General features: G+C 39.3%; 1 protein-coding gene across 1 annotated transcript; it reads right to left on the bottom strand.

The window, feature by feature from the left end:
* Positions 1-1,010: 1,010 nt before the first annotated feature.
* scinlb (scinderin like b) lies at positions 1,011-15,745 on the bottom strand. Its single transcript, XM_067605439.1, has 17 exons — positions 15,613-15,745; positions 13,070-13,257; positions 11,404-11,558; positions 9,176-9,337; positions 8,283-8,432; positions 7,740-7,829; positions 7,196-7,328; positions 6,789-6,877; positions 6,350-6,565; positions 6,123-6,256; positions 5,831-5,921; positions 4,295-4,465; positions 4,013-4,187; positions 3,195-3,310; positions 2,990-3,067; positions 2,770-2,830; positions 1,011-1,848 (listed from the first exon to the last, which is right to left on the bottom strand). The coding sequence occupies exons 2-17, from the start codon at positions 13,248-13,250 to the stop codon at positions 1,688-1,690; spliced, it is 2,163 nt and encodes a 720-aa protein (XP_067461540.1). The 5' UTR covers positions 13,251-13,257; positions 15,613-15,745; the 3' UTR covers positions 1,011-1,687.
* Between the last annotated feature and the right edge of the window lie 7,177 nt (positions 15,746-22,922).

Here is a 22,922-nt window from a genome sequence, read left to right as displayed (position 1 = left end):
TTTTGTCTGATCATCAGTCAAAAACCCAAAGATTAGTTGAGTATACTATCATGGCAAACAAATAATATATAACATATAACAAATATTCACATTTGTGAAGTTGGTACTAGTCCGTTTTTGGCATTTTGTATTTTTAAAAAAATTAAACAAATAATCAATTATCAAAATTGTTACCAATTATTTTTTTTGTCAATAAATTAATTGTTTAATCCTTTCAGCTCTAGAGTGTTACCATGTATACCATATTTCATGTTTGCTCTGCAGCCCCATAGGAGGTTAATCCAGCCAAGCTGAAAAGAAACCAGATTGAAACAGCTGGAATTGGATTTTTTTTTAAATTTCATTAAATCATATTAAGAACTGAATATTAAGATACAACAGTATGTGTAGATGGATTTTTTTTTTCTCACTGTAGATCCTGGTTAGTGGTAAATCTTTCTCTTTAGGGTTCTTGAAAGTGGTTTTCATTACACAATACCTTTGGCAGTCTGTGGACTCCAAACTGTTGATATATGAATGTTTCAGTGACAAAAGCTACTCTGACTAAGCATACTTAGTCACATTTAGTACAGACGCACATCCTCTGAAATTAAATCATACAAATGCCATCTTTTAAGAGGTGTTGCTTAAATTGTTGGGGGGTTTTTTCAATTTCACAACATCTGTCCATTGAGTTTGTACTTATGAATAATGTAGATTTAGATTACATTCTACTCAATTGTAGCATTGCCGGCAATAGACATTTTTAGGTTGTAATAGTTGCTGCTGTTTCTTCTCTAAGAAACCTGTGTGTCTGCACACCCTGAAGGACGGCACAGCTGTGAACTCTGCTTTCATGTCTTCTTCCTACTTAGACAGATGCTGTGAGCTGCAACTAGATCCCATTCTCTCTTCCCGAGAGAAAGACAGAGAGAGAGAAACTGACAGTTTCTGTATGCAGAATGGGTATTTGGGGAGGATGTGATTCTTTTACAAACCAGTCTTGAAGATGTTCAAATACGAAGCACAGGTTTGAAATTTTGGGAGTTTTATTTAAAAGCCACCTATGTGAGCATTTCAGGGTCAAGTAATAAAGAGTTGATACAACTGACATGCGTACACATCACTGTACACCTTTTAAAATTCACAAGCACAGAGTATGATAAAAAAAAAAATGCAGCATGCTAGTATGTGTCCAACATTCCAGTACCAACAATAAAACACAACACATGTAGACATAGTGCAGCAATGAAGTAAACTGAAAAAATGTCTGTGAAGACAGAGAGAAAGGGAAGCATGATGGTGTCCTCTTGACATTAATGTACTGCAATGACAGAAAGCAGAGAGAAACAGAGAATATATCCAGCTGCCTAAAATGGCTTCCTTTCCTTTTATCCAAGTTCTTATTCAAATTAGAGCCTCAGATGAAAATGTGAAGGCAACAAGCTGTTGGATGCAACAGATCAATAAACTACTTCTATCAATTAAAGATAATGTTACAAGAGGAAATCATATGAATACTGATGTGATGCATCTGCCGCACTGCAGCATGACAAAGGCATAGAAGCAGCCGTTCAACCTGATAATCCCGGTGATAACATTTTGGTTTTGGCACTTACGGATCGGAGATAAAGATAAACAACATGGCAATAGGAAGTGCTGGATAGGTAAGGAGTCAGAGCAGAAGAAAGAGTCTGGACTTTGGTGTTCAGAAACGGGCACGAATTCTGTCCAATGGATCTGTCTCCCACATCTTGGGGTCCCAAGCCTGGAACCAGCCAGTGAAAGTTGGAGGCTCCGCTCCCTGTTTAATGGTGGTGATGGGCAGTCCTCTACGACCAGAGGGGTCTGAGTCCACATAGTCTTTAGCTGTATGAGAAATAGATTGAGGGAAGGAAAAATAAAGAGAGAAACAGGAGACAAAATGAGAAAATTTGCAGACAACTGACTTTGAATAAAATACATTTAAACCTGCATTTCTCTATTTTTGCCCACTTAGCTGCAAACAAAACATTGACATTTTATTGGCTGTTTACACATTCAGCAGACACAGAAGAACATAATCATTAATTTTGGCAAATGCAAATCCAATACTCACTTTCCTTATAACTAGTTTTGATCTCAATGACCCTGAGGGTACTACTGGTCGATGAGAGCAGTGAGAGTGAATCAAAAGTGGTTTTACAGCCCAGAAACTGCTGCAAGCCATAAAACCAAAACAATAAGCCCAAAGAGGCTAAAACACTCCGTAAAGCTGAGGGGAACTGTAGAATCGAGTGATAATTCTCTGTTGGTTTGTCACTAGGAGTGACAACTTTCACATTACATTTTTTTCCATTGTTCCTTAAAAATATTGATTACTGCAGCTTTAAAATGTTGTAGCCGAATACTGTTTTAAACTACGGTAAACAGATTAATATTGCCCCATAACTTAATTTGAATACAAGTGAAGTTCCATCTGCCCTGAACACTGTTACAAACAAGAACAAAAATGACATTATTATATTTTATAAGGCTAATCTTATTAATGGTGATAGTGGATCCTTGGAGCTACAGAGAAATGTTCTCATTGTAAAGTGACTTTGTGAGTGATTCTTTCAGAACTGACAGACGATTCCCAATCACACAAAGTTTACTGTCATACTGTATGCAGGATGCCTTGATAATCCCAATTTACCTTCAATATACCCAACAGCTATGTAATGTTTTCTGGCAGCAAGTGTCTGCCTTAAGACAGTATGATCTGAGTGGCACATGTGTTTCTCCCTTTAGGGTTTTAGTGTAACAAACCTATTTTGGGAGCTCCAGTAGTTTCCTCTGCATTTGCCTCCTTGCCAACCCAAAGGAAGATCTATAAGGAGGAAGAAGAAACATTCACAGTCAGACAGTCTTCAATGCAGATCTTTATACAGGCCTCTATCTCATCTGTGGAATATCTCTGAAGTCTAAAAGTGATGCATTGATAATTGTTTTTCAGGCTCCAATGATGATGACAGAGAGCTCATCTTACCTGGTCCCAGGTGTCCAGGAGCATGACATCATCAGTGGCCAGGTCCGACTGAGTGAAGTCTCCTGGTACTTCTTCAACCTGAGTGCAAAAAAAAATAGTGTAACAAAGTATATTAACACAACTGTGTTGATAGATTAGACTAAATAAAATCTTCTACACATGTAAGCTACTACTAAGAAAAATAGACTTTTATTATTTCACTTACAATAAGTCTTCCAGTTTTGTTGGAGCAGCCAAACAGACGTGGGGGTTTGACCATGTTCTGCAGGCTCTTGGAGGTCTGGTAATCCTTCTTGCCGCCCAGAGCAGACCAGAACTCAGCTGGGAGGGAGGAAACACAACAGCCATTAGCCTCAAGTAGTTTGTCTCATATTTTGCGCTTTGTTTGTTTGAACAGGAAGTGAATCACGTTCAAGAGTCATGGAGGCAATCTTTGGACCAGTCAGTAACAAGATCATCCCTCAAAAATTCATCCAAACCAGACCAGGAGTGCAGCAGTCATGACTTATCAAAATCTTATAAGACAAATCAGCCAGCAGGGTAATTTGTATGAAATCTAGATCTGTAGGCATGATATCACACGAAGCAGTTAGACATGACTGTGTAGCAGGTAGGCTCTTTCAGATTTGGAAACTTTAGTACCTTCATCAGCTCAATTGGTGCATTTTTTAAATAAAATCAGAACAGTTGAGTTGCTTTGTTCCTTAAAGTTATGTCAAAATTAGATCAGTGATGTCTGAGATTAAGTTTATCTGTTAGTTTGTTTTAAATTGTGACTTTATATTATTGCGTAGTCATTAGGCACATGTAAAAGTGCATCATTCCTCCATATCTGTCAAAATGAGAACAGCTGTGTCTAAGATATTCTCTAAATATCACCATCGACAGACAAAGAAAAAGCCATCCTGACCAGCACCCCGCCCCAGTTTGTCTTCATAGAGGAAGTATCAGGTAACAACCTTGTTCAACAGTTGTCCTGCAGTTGATTTACATACAGTATGTTGAACATCAGAGGACACCCACCTGGCTCCTTGCCCTCTGACACTTGGCTGGCACTGCCACCCAGGGAGCCCACCACGTGCTTGGCAGCCGCCATCTCGTCATCGCTGGCACCCACGCCCCGCCACACAAACAGGGCGCTGGGGGATTTCAGCACAAATACATCGTTGGTGTTCAGATTGGAGGCAGAAGCCTCAACCTAAGGAAACAAATGCAGATCTGTGAGAGGTGGAAATAAGGAATCTCTACACACAATGTCCTGTACTCAAGGACACACATGAACCCATATACTGGAAAACAGCTCACCTCTACAGCGCGGGTAGCACGGGAAGAGCTCTGCCGGATGTGGAAGAGGCGAGTGCTGCTGGCCTGCACCTGTCCACCTTTACGTGACGTTCCTCCGCTGTGGATGATCATGGGTTTGCCCTGGAACAGGCTCATCAGGTGGGGAGGCTCCTGGCCCTGAGTCACTCTCACCTGTGGATGATAGCTGAGTCATTAAGACACTCCACAAGAAGGTCGGTTGTAACTGTCCTAGTTTAGACGATATGTAATAGAAAATGAAGAGAAGAATGTAACTCTAAATTATGTAGCAATTATAATTCTATAATGTTTCAATAATATACCTATTTGTTGCCGTACCAAACCATAGCACATAAAGTATTATGAAATGTTTAACAGTAGACCGATATGAAAATTTAAAGGACTATTCCTTTTAGCTCTTGACCAAGTATGATTTTTTACATTTTTTGCTCACCATTATTGAACAAATTCTACACATTTTGATTTTTGGTTTAGCAGACTCCTGAAACTTGCTTAATGTTGCGTCACAGGGATTTGTCAATGTTACATAATCATTGCATGGTAATGCAGTGTGTTCAAATTTCTCAAACACTGTGTTTCGCAAATGATACCTGTGATGTAAAGCAGATGTGTTTTGAAGTAAATGGGCTAAAACATAAAAACTACCTAAAATACATGTATGCTACTTTAAGAAAAATGTAAAAAAAAATATATACTTAAGTAAGTAAGTAAGTATAAAAATGTCTGGAACAGTTTTATGTCTTGATTATTATTATTATATTATTGTTATTGATGTTTTGACGCCTACATTGTCGCAATAGAGAGTATCAAGAATGGGATGAATGAAATGAAGCTTCACATTTCAGAAGGTGATGTAGAACCACTTGTTGATCAACTCTGTTATGTTCATGAAGATACTTTAAATCCTACAGTTATCATGTGCTTTGTAAAGAAGTGCTACAATAGCAGGTTGGGATCAAAATGAAAATTAAAGGAACATCGCCCTCTGCTGGTTATCCTGGGTTCTTGTTTTTTTTCATGACAGAAGAGTGAAGTTACTATTGAGATAATAAGTGTTGGTCAGTTGTACTAAATCCTCCATAATAATTAGGAGTTAATAGATCTGAGTATCATTTTTTATTAATTCTGTCAGCCAGGAGCTAATTGCTTAGACGGTAAGTTTATATGTTGTTCTTGTGTAAAAGTTTCAAGTTTGGTTCTCCATTTTGACAACTTAGCTGCAACTTCTTACCCCACCTCCACAGTCTTCTTCTCATATTCAGAGAGAACAACTCATGCAACTGTTGCTTGAAAAAACAAAGCCCCTTCTTATGACTTTTAATATAAATTTATCATTATTATTATTCCATTTAAACTCTTTAGTCACAGTCATTTATGGTGTTTAATTGGCCAATTAACCAGATTTTTACACTTAAGAAATCAGTGTGCTTTGTACAGCTCAGAGACCATTATAGGATTGTACAGACTTGGAACCTGTTTTTAAACATGAATGACAGTAAAGCTGTGTCATGCTCTAACCTGAACTGGGGATCCTCCCATTGAGTCATCCAACTTTACTGTGAGGAATGCTGAAGCTGCCAGTTCATCCTGCGTGCACTTCAGCCCCTGCCTGACAAAGTCACACACACAAACACACATAGTCTTAATGGTTTTCCTAGAATCAGGTAATCAAGTTTACAGTATGTGGTCTACGTGTGGCAGCTCGTTCTACCACAGCTTTTGATTCGTACTCTCATGCAGTAATAACACCGTGCATGTTTGTATGTTTGTATGCATATTTACAGCCCCACCCACACAGACACATACTCACCAGGTGTATATAATGTGTTGCTCCCGGCCTCCCAGTCTGTAGCTGTAGAGGATGAGGTAACAGTCTCCGCCGTAGAACTGACCGTAGGAGGAGGGATCCACAGGCACCTTTTCGCCATTCTCCACACGCCAGATCTAAAACCCAAACCCACAGCTGTTTTACTGTACACAACTCACCAACTACACTGCTTTATCAAGGCCTTTCTTCACTATTTAGCACACTCTTACCTGAACCTTGCCCTTGCCATCGTCCACCATGCCGTGCTGAGCTGCCATGGCTATGTTAGAGTGCAGGGTGGAGGCATCGAAGGGCACCTGTTTCACTTTGGCAATGCGGCCAATGCTGTAGGCCTTACTGGGGCCAGTACTCTCGTCCTTGTCCCTCCAGTCACTGAAGAATTGCTTAAACAGGGTCGTCTCTGCTCCTGCAGGAAGCACTTGGATCTGCAAGCGAAACAAGCCAGAGAGAGATTGTAGCCTGTGTTTAATTATCCGCATCTTCCTCTTCAAGTGTGGAATCGTATATGTGATTTATTGGCCTCAACAGTTTTTATATACATTTTACAACAGAGGAAAATTCCCACAAATCATAATAATTATGTGAGTGGAAGCGAATGCGAGACATTCATCTTTTCTGTCAGAGTGATAATGTACGTGACGGCTTTACCTGCGTCCTTTTGGAGTATCCCTTGTCTTTGATGAACTGCTGACCTGCTGACATGGCTGCTTTGCGCTCTGACATGTTGGCTTTGGGACCTGGTTGGAGTCAAAGAAGGATGACATGATGAGAAGGCCATCATTCTCAAAATGTGTTTTGACTATCCTTTGTGCTACTTTGAGAATATGTAAACTAAATCCTACCAACAACCATCAGAGAGTTTTACAAAATTTAGAGTGACTCAGGGCCAAACAGCTGATTTCATGAATTTGGCATGCAGTGTGCACTATTTTTTTCTAACTTGCTTTTCCCAATATGTGCAAAAAAACAGTGGAGTGGAAAGCTGAAAAATAATATTAGGAGTTTATTTAGAACCATTTTCTGCTGTGTTATGGAAACTGTAACCCTGTTGGCACCTTTCCACACAAAGATGTTATTGTCCACCCCGTTGTCCAGAATGTAACACTCCTCAGGAGACAACATGGCCTGTTTGAAGGGACTGGATGGAGCCACGGATGACACCTTCATCGAACCAGATGCATCAGAGATCTGCAGAGTAGAGTGATATCATCAGCTGCCAGATCAATTTTCAAATTTTGGATACGTCAGGATGTGTTTGTTCACTGTCCTTAAAACTACTTTCATTGTTACAATATTAAAATTCTACTTATAATTGCAGAATGTAATGGTGTAGACTTTATCATATGAACTACATTCAAGGACTCACAGTATGTGAAACATGCATCATCTTGACATTTTCTCTATTACAAGCATGATTTATAGCTTGGTTTTAGAAGATTATTTTCAGTAGTTCATATATGGGGACTAGATCCAGGCTTTAATGTTGAATTTTTGGTTTTCAGAATAATTTGAAATCTTATTTTTCACCCAGAAGTCAAAGCCACAGACACAGTATATACTGTACAGTATATTGAGTTGAATTCAGCTTGTGTTACTCACCATGTAGAGGGCACCCTTCTTCCTGTTGGATGTGTCCACCTTGTCATCATCAGGAGTACTGGGGGCAATGGTGGATTTGGGCCCCAGAGCCTACACAAAAACCAGACAAATGACTCACTGTGCTCCTTTCTTTATTAAATCACTTGTACACAAAATGCACACAGATTCCCACATAGTAACCTTGATAGCAATTTGTTTTTTAGACTCTGTGTTTTACAGTTTTTCTCAGATTAAAAAAAAGATTCAAAATATACTCCGTAAACCAACCCCCTCCCCTCTCTCTCATTAGGCCTCTTTGGACTTAACCCTCCTCGCTTGTTGTAAAGGAAGTGTTTACAATGCCGCCTTGGCACAGAGTTGGCACATGATCAGCACATTACAAAGGACAGCATTGTGTCTACTCATTCCCACGCCAACTAACTCGGCTGTGAAAATGCATCAACGGCACTTATAGCTTCTGAGCACAAGAGATCACCTTTGGGGTGGCTGAGATCCACCAGGAGAGGGAGAGAAAATGGAGGAATGTATGTGTGTGTGTGTCACCTCTATGATTGCTGCCGGCTCCTCCCCCTCTTCCACCATGTGCAGCTTAGCTCTTCCGTTCCTCTCATTATCTCTGATGTCAATGGCGACTGAAGAGGCCTTCAGCCTCTCGAAGCGGTTGCACTCACTGCCACACCACTGGTAGACGTCCTACAGGAGAGGAAAGGAAGGAAAAGATTATTGAGAAGTTGGAAACCTTAATTATTTCACAGTAAACATACTTATCACAGTGCAGAGCTATGCCATTATTATTACAACAGATATAGTAATTATTAGTCACCCAGTCGGAAGCATATGCACAGATACACACTCTTGTACTCTTGTTACTCGTGTAACTAAATACATTTACTCAAGTATTGTACAAATAGTACACATTTTAGATACTTGTACTTTACTTGAATATTTCATGTGAAGTCACTTTATACTACCACTCCGTTAAAATTAAGAGTGAAATATTGTAGAGACTCCACTACATTTATCTGACAGCTTTAGTTACAAATAACTTTTCAGATAAAGATTTGGCATCATAAAACATATGATGAACTTATAAAATACTCTGTTGCTGCTGCTTTTACATTGTAACAGATTAAACTACCTAACAGTATAGAACATAAATTAAAATTAGCTCCACCAACTAAAACAGTTTAAATGCTACTTGTGCAATGCATCAGTAATAATATTCATATATAATAGTATAGCCCTCATAGTGGCCATTTTCCTTCCTAACAGAGTACTTAAATTTTGATGTGATTTGATTGATTTGATGAAGTTATGTTTTCAAGGCTAGAATTTTACATTGATGATGTATAATTACAGTATTGCTACTTTTACATAAGTAAAGGACCTGAGTTCTTCCTCCATCACTGACACACAAACAGATCAAACCCGCTCACCTTTCCCAGGTCAACAATAAAGCAGTCTCCCTTGTTGAAGCTGGCCCAGGACATGTCCACCTCTGTGGCTCTGATGGCCCGCCGACCCTTGATGTGAAGCAGACGCTTCACATTCATGTCATTGGTCACCACATGCTGAAAACCTGAGGCCACACCCCCTTTCTGCGACAAAAAAAAAAAGATTTTTGTGAGGTTATGTTCGGGTACAACTAGCTGAAAATGAATATGTACATGAGCACAATTAAGGCAAGAAATAGCTCCTAAATTTACATCATATACACTTATCATATTTAGTTTACAGCTTCTGCATGGTGCCAAGATAAACAGAGTCACGAATGCATGAGTAAGAGATTTGAGGTAGGATGTGTGGAGTCAGATGATTTCATGACAAAAGGAGCTCAAAACTTGCTGCACAGTGAAAGTGAAATGGGTTTTACACAACACTGTAAAACCTCAAAGTACAAAAGGCCGTAAATTCTACTGCCAAATAATGAGAGTAACTTACGTACTATAAATCATAGCTAACACTACCAATAAACCTTAATAAACCCCTTATCAAATGGGGGAGAATATAACTAACATGATGCCGCCTGCTCCTGGACAGAAGGAGGATCATGTTCTGTGCAACAGTGTTGTACCTTGGAGGCAGGATTGTCTCGTAATGTGCCGTCCTTGGTGAAGCCATTAAACAAAACAGGTATTTACAAGACATGCAAATGAACAACAGACAAACACACTTTCTGCTGGAGGAAAGTAAAGTGGATGAACCTTTCAATGTAAAGAAACTAAAGCAAACTTTAACCTCTTTCGGTGCATGAGAACAAAAAGAAAAGGGGACTTCCTTGTTCTTTAAATGTCCTTTGAGGGCTTGGCATTTTCCCCTCAAAGGCGCAGTCGTGTTAGCTTCTGGGGGAATGGCTATTTTGGCCTCAAAATGAAAACCACATTCATGCTGCTCGTCTTTGTGCCTTTCTCGAGAGAGAGGCAATAAAATTTTCCATGGCAACAATGCAGGCACTGTTTATTCTAATGGAAGGATTGTTTCCTAACAGTGGAGTTACCAAAACTATGAGGAGATAATGAGTTTTAGTTCTGTCTCTCGCTCCGTTACTGAAGAACATTATGTGATTTTGTGTGTGGAAGTGAAGTTCCTGCACATATGCAGAGCAGAGTTTCCACTCTCTGACTTTGCAAACCTAGTAAACAAGTATTTGGGCTAATTACATCCAACCCAAGCCAGGAAGGAGTTTGGATGGTTTTTTTATGGCAATGAAAAACAGATGGGTGGTAAGAAGAAAAAAAAAGTGGCCTAGTTTGTGTCTTTCAAAATGTCTTCCTTTGAACAGGCCGGTTATCTTGGTTGCAGTCAGTCAGACACACCCTGTGATGTAAAAAGCCAAAGAGGGATCTTGTGTTTCCTCTGAACTTCAGACCCATCGACTAAACTGCGTAGCAGAGTTCATGTAGGGCTGACAATCATTAAACCCAGTGGACAGTGTATATTTAGGTCAAAGACAAATTATGAGTCACCTTGACTCTCATTGTTTCGGTTCCTCTATTCACTACATTCTGTGGTGCACATTTATGAGCGGCACACTGAGAACATGAAAAGATGGCATTGTTGTAAAGATCATTGTCTAGGTCTGTTCCTTATTCATACAGTCATTCATATGGAGCTAACCTTTTAGAGCTAACCATGTTAGTGGCTCTAGGGTTGGCAGTGTTGGTCTGTCCATTTACTGCTTTGGTCCAGACTGAAATGTCTCTTCAGCCTCAGGAGTACTTTGTGTTTAGTGTTAATTAGAAACTACGATGGCAAACATTATACCTGTTAAATGTCAACACTGTGAATCATTGACTGTATATAAACTGTGAACCCTTAAACAAAGCAATGTTGCCTAGCAACCCCTCGTCATATGGTGCATATCTATGAATTATTAGCAGTCCATGATTTTTCCTTCACAAACCGTTTCATTTGAATAATTTGTAAAGGCCAGAAGAAATAAAACTATACAATATTTCAAAAGGAAAAAGCAAAAATTAGAGAAAAGTAAACCAAATTTTGTGTAGCAGAAATGAACTTTTTCTTACTCCCTACCATAGTTTTAATCTCATGACATCTTAGATCACTTACACGCCTTGTGGGGGTCCAAAACTACTAGAATACCTTTCATTCAGTTACTGACAGCACCCACCCACAGCTGTCCCTGCTGTACTGTGAAGCTCACCTGGTACTTGATGCCTGACTTGAAGTACCCCAGAAAGGTGTTGGATTCAGAGTTCTGCACCTCCCTGTACTGCACCGGCCCACCACCCAGGAAGTCATCCAGCTGTGTGGCAAAGATGGCTGAGGCACCACTCTCATCCTGTGAACACTCATCGCCTGGAAGAGGAAGTCATTTGTACTCTTTTCACATCTTTCCAACAAAGTTCTTTAATAGCATCACATCAGTGCTCAAAGATCAAGTTTCTCTAAAAGCATCATGTTACTTTACATTAGCAGAGAAACTTGTAGCATGCAAGTCTCTGCAGCGACCTTAGGAGACCTCTCAGTCAGGCACGGAGGCTTTGAATCACATTGACCACATCTGCAGCGGAGCCGCTTTGTATCCTGCTATTACTGCCAGATGGCACACAACATGTATAAAACTATTCCAAAATTTCACATGACTAACATTGATCCCAGACAGTGGGATTAATTATTTTCTTGTGTTAATTCTGCCGCAACATCTAACAGATGGTTACACTGGCAGCAGAGGACTAAAAGGCCCGTCTGCCTGCTGACGGTAGAGGAGGCCTGGCAGGAAACAGCACCAACATGTAGGGACCAGTGCCTGCTTCTCGTGGCCTACAGGGGTATTCGAGATGTGAGTCATGCAGCAGACTCGTTTAGGTTTTTTTTATGTAACTAATAATTAAACAAGCATGAGAAAAACCTTGAGTGTAAGATTAAGAATTGCATGTCATAGTCTGTTCCTCACAGTCCTGGCCTATCATCAAAGCAGACACCACAGAGAGGGAACTGTGTGTGTTTGCAGAGAGGAATTTTACAAACTGCTGTAACTTTTAGAGTAGAACATTTCAGAGACTCATACAGGAGAGAATGTTTCAGCACTGATGTCTGCTGCTTCATCTGATCTATAGTCACTCAAAAACCACAGCGATAGCTGTTAACCATATGAGGAAGTTTGAGATGCTCTCTAAGTCACATAATACCTGAAGTGACATTAGTGCATCTGCCTGGGGTTTGTGCGAAAGTATTTAAATGCAGGAATGTTTACTGTCGTGCACAGACAGTCTGTGAGTCAACTTTTGAGGACATTAACTTTTTAAAATGTATGAAATGTTTTACTTAAGTTTGTCTTACTTTAAAAAGTAACCAATTAAATACAGTTACTCTTTCATAAGCATTATTTAGAGCACCTTAAGTCACTTCAAGATTCAATACTTTATTGCCGTTTAAATTATAGAAATTTACTTGGGTGAGCTCACATAAAACAAACCTCAGAGTATCACATAAACACTCTATTCATAACAATGTGGTGGAAACATAAAATGACAATTGTAAAACAATAAAACCATAAAATAAAATAACAGAATAGTACATTAAAAGTGATATCATCCCTATGGGAACACGCTAAAGCAAAATGGCTTCTGATACTTAATGTGTTGTAGATTATTTTTTGAAAAAATGCAATGAAAGACTGTTCCTGTTTCGAAAACAATATGACCATGTCCTTTTTTAAGCAAGATTTGCACAAGATTTCAAATAACTAAAAATAGCAAAGAAAAAGTAATAAGAAGCTAAAACTGTATTATTAGAATGTGTTAAATTGCTGGTTATTAAAAAGCATAATCTGACACTGATGAGAACATTGTGTACCCTCGTCTTACCGAGCCACATGTGTATGTTGTATGAAGGGGCTGAGGTGGTGAAGAGCAGCAGGTAGGCATCTCCGGTGTAGAAGCTGCCATGCAGGGCCTTAGGAACTGGCTTCAGGTCCAGGTTCTCAATACGCCACACCTGCAGTCCCGGCTCCTTCCCTGCACCCACAAACTCCTTATGGGAAACCATGATGGCTCTGAGAGAGATGAACAGATGGCAGGAAACGAGAGGAAGAACGAGGAGGGGAGAGCAATATGGAGATGCAGACAGAGAAAGACAAGGAGTGATTTTAATGTTTTTGCAATGCAAAGTTTTTCTGCAAAATCCTAAAGTCACAGAGGACGAGAGAGATGCATTGAACAGGATATGCAAATATAATGGTGAGTTTTTTTTGAGCTGACATACTTAACATTAGACATGCTTTGGTAGAGTTGCCACAGCCCACAGTGGTTATAAATACATGTTATCTTGAAATGAGGTCTCTGTCTATATTTGGGCTTTGAGTGTAAAGTGTAAACCAGATAAACTAGTTCTTAAACCTGTTATTTGACATCTACTGCTGCCGCTGTCAAATATGTTAATTGCTAAGATGCAGTAGCCATTGGAGGGGTTTTCTTACATAAATTGTATCATTAATCATTGATTGACATTTATGACAGTGTAAAAGCCATCTTTCTTTTTTTAAGTACAGATTGAGAAAATTCCCTATAGCAGTAAAACCCTTTAAAAACACTGTGGAATTTCTTATTAATGCATCACCAAAAACAAAGCAGATTTTTATGAAAAGTGCGGAGATCATATTTGAAGTTGCCTTGAGCCTCAGTCTGTCGGATCGTGTTCATGTTGAACTCCAAAGAACAATTTATAAATTGTCACACAGGTGTTTGAAAGTGAGAAAACACTCAACCTAATTTAACCTTAGCTAACCTACTGTTCTAGCTTAACCTAAACCTGATCTCACTTCTGAAAATAAAGCCGATAAAACCTGTTACACCATTTTTAATAACTGAAACCAGACTGATACAGGAAGCTTGTACTGTGTGTATTTAATCAGTTAATAACACTTCTGCAAACAACTGAGAGGACAATTGTATCAGTATTAAAACAACTCAACGTGCATGACATACATTTTTTAAACTACCTGTTTTGTTTTTTTCATTGCTGATATGGAGTGAACACAAAACTTATCTTATTACTACTGTATGCGCTCGACTGCAGACTGCTCCAATAAATTAATCCCCTGAAATAACTGTGGCACATTCCAGTATAATTCCTCAGCATCACTGACGCAGAGGAAGTTCACTCTAAAAAAAATAAACTTAAAATTGTGATGAGAGTGAGCCTCTGAACCACCAAGGTTGCAAGATTATGCAGATTACTGTTTTCCCCGATTACACAAGAACCAGATTACAAGTCAGTGTGGCACTGGGATTATTGCTGCAGTGAGAGCTGATGTTGACTGTGATGACACAACACTGTTAATGTCCATACACAGGGTATAAACTCCATACTATACATCTATGATCCACACACTGCAACCACATCTTGCTGCTCGATGTGCATGACGTATTGTTTGCAGTTCGATATCAAACATCACACTGATTAATAAAAACCTGCAAACCACACCAACCGGAGATAATCTAAACAATCACCTATCATTTCCATCGCCTGAAGGAGTAATATTATTGTGGAGTTTGTTCAGCTGTGTGTTTAATGAGCAGCCTGCAGCTCAGGTTTCAGGGCAGAAAAACACCCAGACTGGCTTCCTGTAAAAGTCTGATCAATAAGTGCTGCATCATGGACAAACCTTCAGTCCACTTACATTAATGAACAAATGCTGTCTAGAGACCAGAGTTAATAACAGTGATGTGACATAATGCTGCAGGTCTGCTGGGAAGAGCATCTCTAATGACTTCATCTCATCTGCAGCTCTGCTTTTCCTCTGCTGAATAATCAACAACATGTCCGTTTATTTATTTATTTATTTGGGGAAAAACATCTGTAAAGAATAAGAGAATTATTGCTTTCATTCATTTTGCTTTCACATTTTGGACAACTCCAATTTTTTTCTTTCTTTCTTTCTTTCTTTCTTTCTTTCTTTTTTTTTTTTTTTTTTATTACATAACATCCAAACAGTCACTTCCTGCACTTCTAAATGGCTCTTCGCTCTCAAGGTATAACTTTGCATTTACCTCATGACAAGCAATGCAATTTGCCACTAAAACTAATCCAAACGCGTCTTCTAATTGCTACTTATTGCCGTCCTTTCACTGGCAGCTGTGGAAAAACGCTGTTGCTGAGGGAAGCGAATACAGCTCTCAACATCTGGAATTACAATCACCTCAAGCATTACAATTATTACCTGAATCCGCTACACAAGAGCAAAAATAAACACAGCGATCACCAACATAGTTCACAATGCGAGCTGTGCAGCCTTTATTAAATAATAAATCCTGCACGATTTATAAGCTCGTCAGATATACCGCCTGTGCCAAAGTCCAAAAAAAGTGGCACAGCGTGAACGCACGACTACTAAAAGAAGTGAACTCACAGTTTGCAAGATGAATCACACAGGAGAGAGGAGCAGAACCGCTGATGGAGGCTGTAGATGCGGGAGTGAGCCGAGATCAGGTCGTCTTTATGTTTTAATGTGTTTTGGAGGAGGAAGAGGAGGAGGAGGAGGAGGAAGAAGAAGAGGAGGAGGAGGAGAAGGAGGAGTGTGTGGTCGGTCTGAGAAGAGGAACCCTGATTGGTCGATAGTGGCGACAACGATAAAGATGCTTCTGTGAACCAAGGGGGTTTTCTTCTCAGATGCAGTTGAATGTGTTTGTCATAATTGAGGCTCTCATCTGGTTTTCAAGCGTGTGGCTTCTTGTGCTTGGCGAGCTTGACTCTGTTCTCCATGTTGTTTGCAAAGGGCTCAGATGAAGAGGAACAAAGTTCAAGAAGTTATGCTTTCTTCATGAAGCTGAATCAACAGCGTATCTGTTTGCTGTAAGGAATCCCGGGATTAAAACTGAGGAAAAAGGTGCCTCCCTTTGATTTCCTGCAGAGCCAAGCCAACATAATTATTATGAAAAACTATAAGAAACAGTGGCACTGGCTGCATAGAAAACTGATTAATTAGTTTTGGGGTTGACCCAGCTGACATATATGTTTGGATTTTAAAGAGGATTTCAGTTTTAGATCACTGCACAGCTTCAAAAAACATGTCTGCAGACATTAGATACAACAAATACCAGTAAGAGAGGAAGTGAAAATGTTGACTCTGATGAGCACGATATCATTAAACCCAGACCAGGCAGATAATTTACTCCAGATCTGCCCTTTGTTACCACTCTGCACAGAACCTGCTGCACCGCCCAGTAAATCCCAGTTCAAACCTGAAGGCATGCTCATACTGGTCACACCCAGCCTCTACCTCTTCCTGCAGAAGGCTGTGGAGCAAACGTGTGTGTTTATCCATGAGTGTTATGCACACAAGGATGACAATGTGTATATATCCTGCAGAAGCAAAACCATATACAGGCGCGGACTTGAAAGCCACTCTGAAATGCCGCGGCAGGTAATTAAATGTAATTAAAGCAGGTTATTAAATATACTTATTTGAAAAGGACATCTGGTTTGCCTGTCAGTGAATTTTCCAACTAAACAGGAACCGTCTTGCAATTCAGCTGAATTCATGAGTTGTTTTTTTTCTGAGAATTTAGCCGTGTGAAGAAAATCCTCCTCCTCTGCTACGTGATGAAGAACAGAATTTCAAACCTTCTTCTGCCCACTTCTGCTTTTATCAGATGGATGCAGGATCTAGGATGAGGAAACACATTAGCAGCAAAACAACATGTTGCTGCTGATGCTGATGAAAGTATTTGTGGATTTCACCGCTTGGAAGGAAGTAGGATTGGGTGGTAAACTGTTCTCACACATCATTTCATCATGTTTTGCGGAACATTGTAATCTAAAACTTTCCTAAAGTTATTGTTGGCCTGTATGTGGCATCAGTTTGTCCATAATGCAAGTTAAAGCAGCTTGTAATCATCAGTGTAAAGGTCCCAGTGTTTGTGATTCATTAAATATGGAAGACTTCAACACCTGGTCAAGTGATCACACACCACAACATCAAACAACCAAAACAAAACATGTGATATTCGTGTCTCCTCATTTGTCTGATGTTAGTTGATGCGTGTGTATGCCACAGTAGCTCGCTTCAAGTAAAATTACATTCAAATCAGATTTGACGAGATGAGCTGAACAGATCAGTAAAAGGAGGAAACATCTGTGCCACCGTCTTTATGGCTTTCATCCCCTGGGATCAACAGTTTCCTCCATCCATTTTCTGCATATAAAGTTATTGTTTTTTTATAATATTGATTTATCTCCTATTATGTCACAAGTGAGGAGGCTGCTTCACCCCTCTGAACTCATTTGTTTATCTGTGGGCACTGGGAGCTCGCTGGTGCCAGACTGGGGGTCTTTATCATTCAACAGGAAGTAACATGCAGGCTGAATGGCTGTCCTGAGCCCCATTGTGGCCCACACTGACAGCTGACTGATGCACATCCTCAGCGACAATACAACCAACCTAAAATGGATTAGAGTCTTATCATCAGAGGCTTATACTGTGAGAAGTGATGCCACCAAAATATATTAAGGGAAGAGAAATGAAGCAGAAACGTTCCCCCAGTGAACAATCAGGATGTGAAGGCAATATAAATTAACAAACAATAAATTGAAGTTTGCCTGGAGAAGCCCTGTGGGGTTGTTTACAGGATGTTACAACATTATAACAAACTTTAAGTATAACTGAAGACATTTTGAGAAATACACATATTTGCTTTCCTCTTAAGAGTTAGATAACAATTTTATGTCTCTGTGTTCACTATGAAACTGGAGCCAGTTTGTTCCAGTTAGCTGAGCACCAAGACTGGAAATGGGACAACAGCTAGCCTGGCTCTTTCCAAAGTAGGACTGGGCGATATATCGATATTATATTGATATTGTGATATGAGAGTAGATATCGTCTTAGACTTTGAATATCGTAATATCATGATATGGCATAAGTTTTGTCTTTTCCTGGTTTTAAAGGCTGCATTACAGTAAGGTGATGTAATTTTCTGAACTTACCAGAATATTCTAGCAGTTTTAGTATTTGCCTTTACCCACTTAGTCATTATGTCCACATTACTGATTGTTATTTATCAAAAAGTTTTAATATTTTGTGAAAGCACCAATAATCATCCCTACAATATTGTCGCAATATCAATATCAAGGTATTGGGTAAAAAATATTGTGATATTTGATTTTGTTCATATTGCCCAGCCCTAGTCCAAAGGTAACAAAATCCTCATACCAGCACCTCTAAAGTTCACTAACTAACATGTTAGAAGAATTTTGTTACCTTTAGAAGGAGCCGCTTTCTCTGTTTCCTCCTGTTTCCAGTCTTTATTCTAAGCTAAATTAAGCTAAGCTAACAGTTAGCAATCTTTTCTGTAACTCTTCGTAAGAAAGTGAATTTACCCAAAATGTTGGAATCAAATTCTGACCTGTTGCACATGGAGCAGCAAAATGACTAGTACTTCAGACTTAAAGTATTCATTAGAAAACTAGGGTTCACTACCTAACCTCAATACTTTTTTGGAAGTGACACAAATGTGTCCGTTGCATCGAATATCAAAAACAGTTATAATACTTACAATATCTGTTCAGATTCATAAACTTGTTTACTTTGATCTGATATCCTGATTTAAATTTTTAAAATTGCTCATTTCAGACTGAAGGGCAAAGGTCTTTATTCAAGTTTTTCTTCTTTTGTTAAATTGTCAAGTCAAGTCAATTTTATCTGTACAGCCAAATATCACAAATCACAAATTTGCCTCAGGGGGCTTTTGAATGAAAAGAAGAAAGGTTTGTAGTAAATGAGGTATTTAAAAAAAGTTTGGTATCAGTACTAAAACTTAGAAGCATGTTGCTGTCAGACAGCAACATGTGGCCCCACAGGTCAGTCTTCTCTCACCGTTATCTAGGTACTTATTCAAGAAAGTGTCCGCAATTAGGACATGATAACTGGTTTAGACATGGAGGGTCAACAAAGTTGCTCATGACACAGAGCAGGGACTGTGGGGGTCACTAAGAGCAGACCACAATGGTCACTCAAATCCCACAAGCTCCAGGCTCAGAAGCAAATGGCTGATATAACCTTGGATTGTCATTGAAACAGTAACTAGGATACCCACTCCCACCTTTTTCTGTATAAAGACTGAGTTTAATGAGGGAAAGGTCAGAAACAGTGGGCTGCAGCTTGGTGATTGTGGAGTACTGTGGGAGGAAATAACAATGACCTTTCAACAATGTCAACCATTAATGCTTGTTTTCCATCGTATCGAGGCAAACTGCGCCACTCCTCTTGATAAAACTTGATTGGGCAGACTCCTCTGCTCCATGAAGTCCACGAAAACTCCACCCAAAGAGAGTTTGACCAGGTTCTGCTTTGGATACTCAATATCAGCTTCTTCTCTTGATGAGGAGTTAGCCTGATAACCTCCACATTTGATTTGCAAGTTTCAATAAATGGTCTAGATTGTGGAGCTTTATCCAGTCTCCCCACATGGATCATTAAGTTTTAATCTTATCCTGCACGACTGCCAGTAAGAATGGAAAAACTGACTATACATAGGTGTGTAGGACTAGTTAACACTGGTCGACAAGGACAAGTAGAGACTTATAGATTTCCTAGTCCATGTCAAAGGTATTGTTTGAGCTCCTGGGTGTGCAGGCAGTCAGATAAGGATTGAACAGCTCCTTGGTGACTGGTATAGAGAGGCATTTGTCACCATCAATGTTATGAAGGAAGCTGTCAAGGACACGGACACAGATAACCTGTATTGTCCATCAGTCTGACCCTCAGGTTAAAAACATCTGTAGATTTAAAATGCTGAATTCTAACCAGAACAGATCACATTTTGTAGGTTGAATTGCAGTTGAAGAAGCATGACGAGTTTAGTTGGTAAGAACAAAGGAATACAATCAAACCCGTACATGTTTGAACCTGACTTGGTTCTGTGTGTCCATGGCAGTGCTGTTCAGGCAGGTTTTACCCTCTTCTTCTGATTCAGCAAAGCAGCACAACCCACAGTGCCAACATCCTGATGATACAATGAGCAAACAAGGATCTTGTCACTTTATACATAGTTTGTTTTATTGCACAGTACACTCTGCATATGTTTTACTTGATAATGTCAGCCAGCACATTGCCAGCTGTGGTTATCTTGGGTGGCAGACAGCCTGTTTTCCCCCACAACTCTTGTGTGTGTGTGTGTGTGTGCCATTGTGGTTAAAATCTACCTTGAGATCAAATAGGCACACACGCCAGCCTCTAACAGTACAGTATGGCTGCTCTGGTTTTCTGTGCATGCTATGTATGCAACTTCAAAATCCTCACTTCTTCGTAGTTCTAAAGCAGCAAGAGTCCAGTGTGTTCAGTGGTGAAGTATTCATGTACTTTAGTGGTAGTAACTGTGCTTGGAACAATAATGTGTGTATTATGGTGTTTTTTTTTTTTACACAAAAAAGCATTAAATCTTTAAAATCTACTCCTTCTTCCTCATTTGAATCTATGAATATGAATATATGAATATATATTTCATTTCAGAAGTTTTCCTGCTACACAAGATGTCTCTTACTTCACTTAAAAGTCCACTCTCAGTGTTTGTGCACTGGAGGCTTCAAGTTTCCACATCACATTTGTGTAAATTGAATATTGGACCAAGATTGGCTTCCAAACTTGTTCTAATGTCATAAATCCCGCTTGTAGGCCCACCCCTAAATATTTGAGAACTGAAAAAACCTTCCACTTCCAACTGAACTCTGCACATACTGTACATCATTCTGCACAGTGACAGTCAAACATCCAACTGTGGGAACAAGAAGAAAAACATATTTTTGAGTGGATGAGGACTTTAAGTTAACGTACAGTAAGTAAGGTATCATCAGCAACAAAAAAAAACAAACAAAACAAAGTGTGTACAAATTTCCTGTCTCAGATTACGTTATTGCTGCATTAGAAATGTTGTCAGAAGGGGAAATGTTGAAATTGTTACCTCTATGACTGCAAGCCATGCTGGGAAGTAAAGCATGTAAAACATGGTTTTTGTGCAATACATTAAGTGACAGTAAAAATTGATGCGTACCAGCATATTGTGAGATATTGTGCCTTAATGTGTGTACTGGATATTAACAGAAAATCCAAAGTATTAACAACAGCCTACTCTTCCTTCCTTTAATGAAGGTGGATTTTTATTGTTGCCGGATTGTTCAGTCTTCTTAGAGATCTGTAAGTAAACCTGAATGACCTCTAGTTGATTCTTAGAAGGTCTTATTTTAAACCTCACAGTCATTTCTTCTCTTGTACAGAGATGTTTGGTGTGCTGCCAAGTATATGGGCACCAGGATTGATGTTTGAACTGTTGTCAGGTTGTATAGTGTACATTTATTGGAATATTTAATACAAACATTTGAATATAAGACTCCTGAATGTGGCTATATTTGTTGTACTCTGATTTTAAAGTTATCTGTGCAGCATTTCGCACTTAAAACAGTGTTGAGTTGATTGCTGTGCACTTTAAAACAATGTGGAGTGAAAATTAAAAAAAAAAAAGTATTAAGATTTATCTATACAAAGACTCACTGTGTGCCAAGCAGATCATGTTTAATTTCCTCTTAATACTTCAATTTTCAGATCAGAACAAAACACACCAATTTTTTGTTTGGAATTTTAAAAAAAACCCTCAAAAGATAAAATTGAAAACAGATGTTTTAGGTAAGTAATACAGAACTTAAATAAATGTACTTTCTTACTTCTTGTTGAAGAGTCAAATACAAATTCTGACAGTCAGAGGTAAAGTGGTTAAAACATCGTCATCAGCTGCGTCCATAGAGAAGTGAAAACTGCTCCTGTTTCTGTGATAACATGTATTGAAATTAGAAAGGTCGGTGTGGGAACTTAGCTAAATGACACGCAGCACACTGCTGAGCAAACCACATCTACTAAACCAGAAAGGGTTCATCACATACAGAAAGCAAAAGAAAAGGAGAGCAAAAAAACTAAATGGATGAACAAGCCTAAAAAAATGTTAACTTGATTAACCAAACAAAAATGCTGAAATGCTGAGAATAACTAACAGGATCAGTCACAGCAGCCTGGAATGATCTGTCAGCTCATGCAAGCTGTTATGTTCGACCTCCCACCCCCACTACATTAGAGTGAGGAGAAAGCTGGTGGGTTAGTTTGCCTTCTGTCTCCAGTAGCAACACCCACATCCACACATACTCAGCAATAAACCTTCTACCGCACACAAACAGACACACACAAAGAGAGTATATCCAGTAAACATTGAAACCTGTGGTGAGGAAGAGTAAATATGAACAGCGCCCCTCACACGCATGTAGGTAATCACTCACTTCACCATTTCCAGCATACAGCAGCCTACTGATGCTCTGCCTCCAAACCAAACACCTTTTATGACTTGCATGATTAAATCTCAATGCTGGAGTGGAGATTGGAAAAAGTGACAATTTTGCTGTTGTCACATCTGATCTAAGTAACACTGTAGGCTCTGAAAGAGAGAGAGAGCATACCGACCACTGAGCACAGACAAGGAAAAGCCACCCAACAGGCATATTTATCCAAAACAACATAAGTAGATTAACTGACTGCTTCAAGAGTATCACATCTTGGATGACTAACAACTATTTGAAATTAAATGAGAACAAAACAGAAGGAATCAAAGAAAGATAGAATTATACTGTATGTGGTCTGAAAACTGGTTCAATCAGAGGCAAAACATCTGGCTGTTACCATATCAT

Source organism: Thunnus thynnus, chromosome 12, assembly GCF_963924715.1.
Source record: "Thunnus thynnus chromosome 12, fThuThy2.1, whole genome shotgun sequence".
Classification (NCBI taxonomy): Eukaryota; Metazoa; Chordata; class Actinopteri; order Scombriformes; family Scombridae; genus Thunnus; species Thunnus thynnus.
The sequence above is the reverse complement of the archived record's forward strand: the minus strand, read 5'-3'. Positions and strand labels throughout refer to the sequence as shown.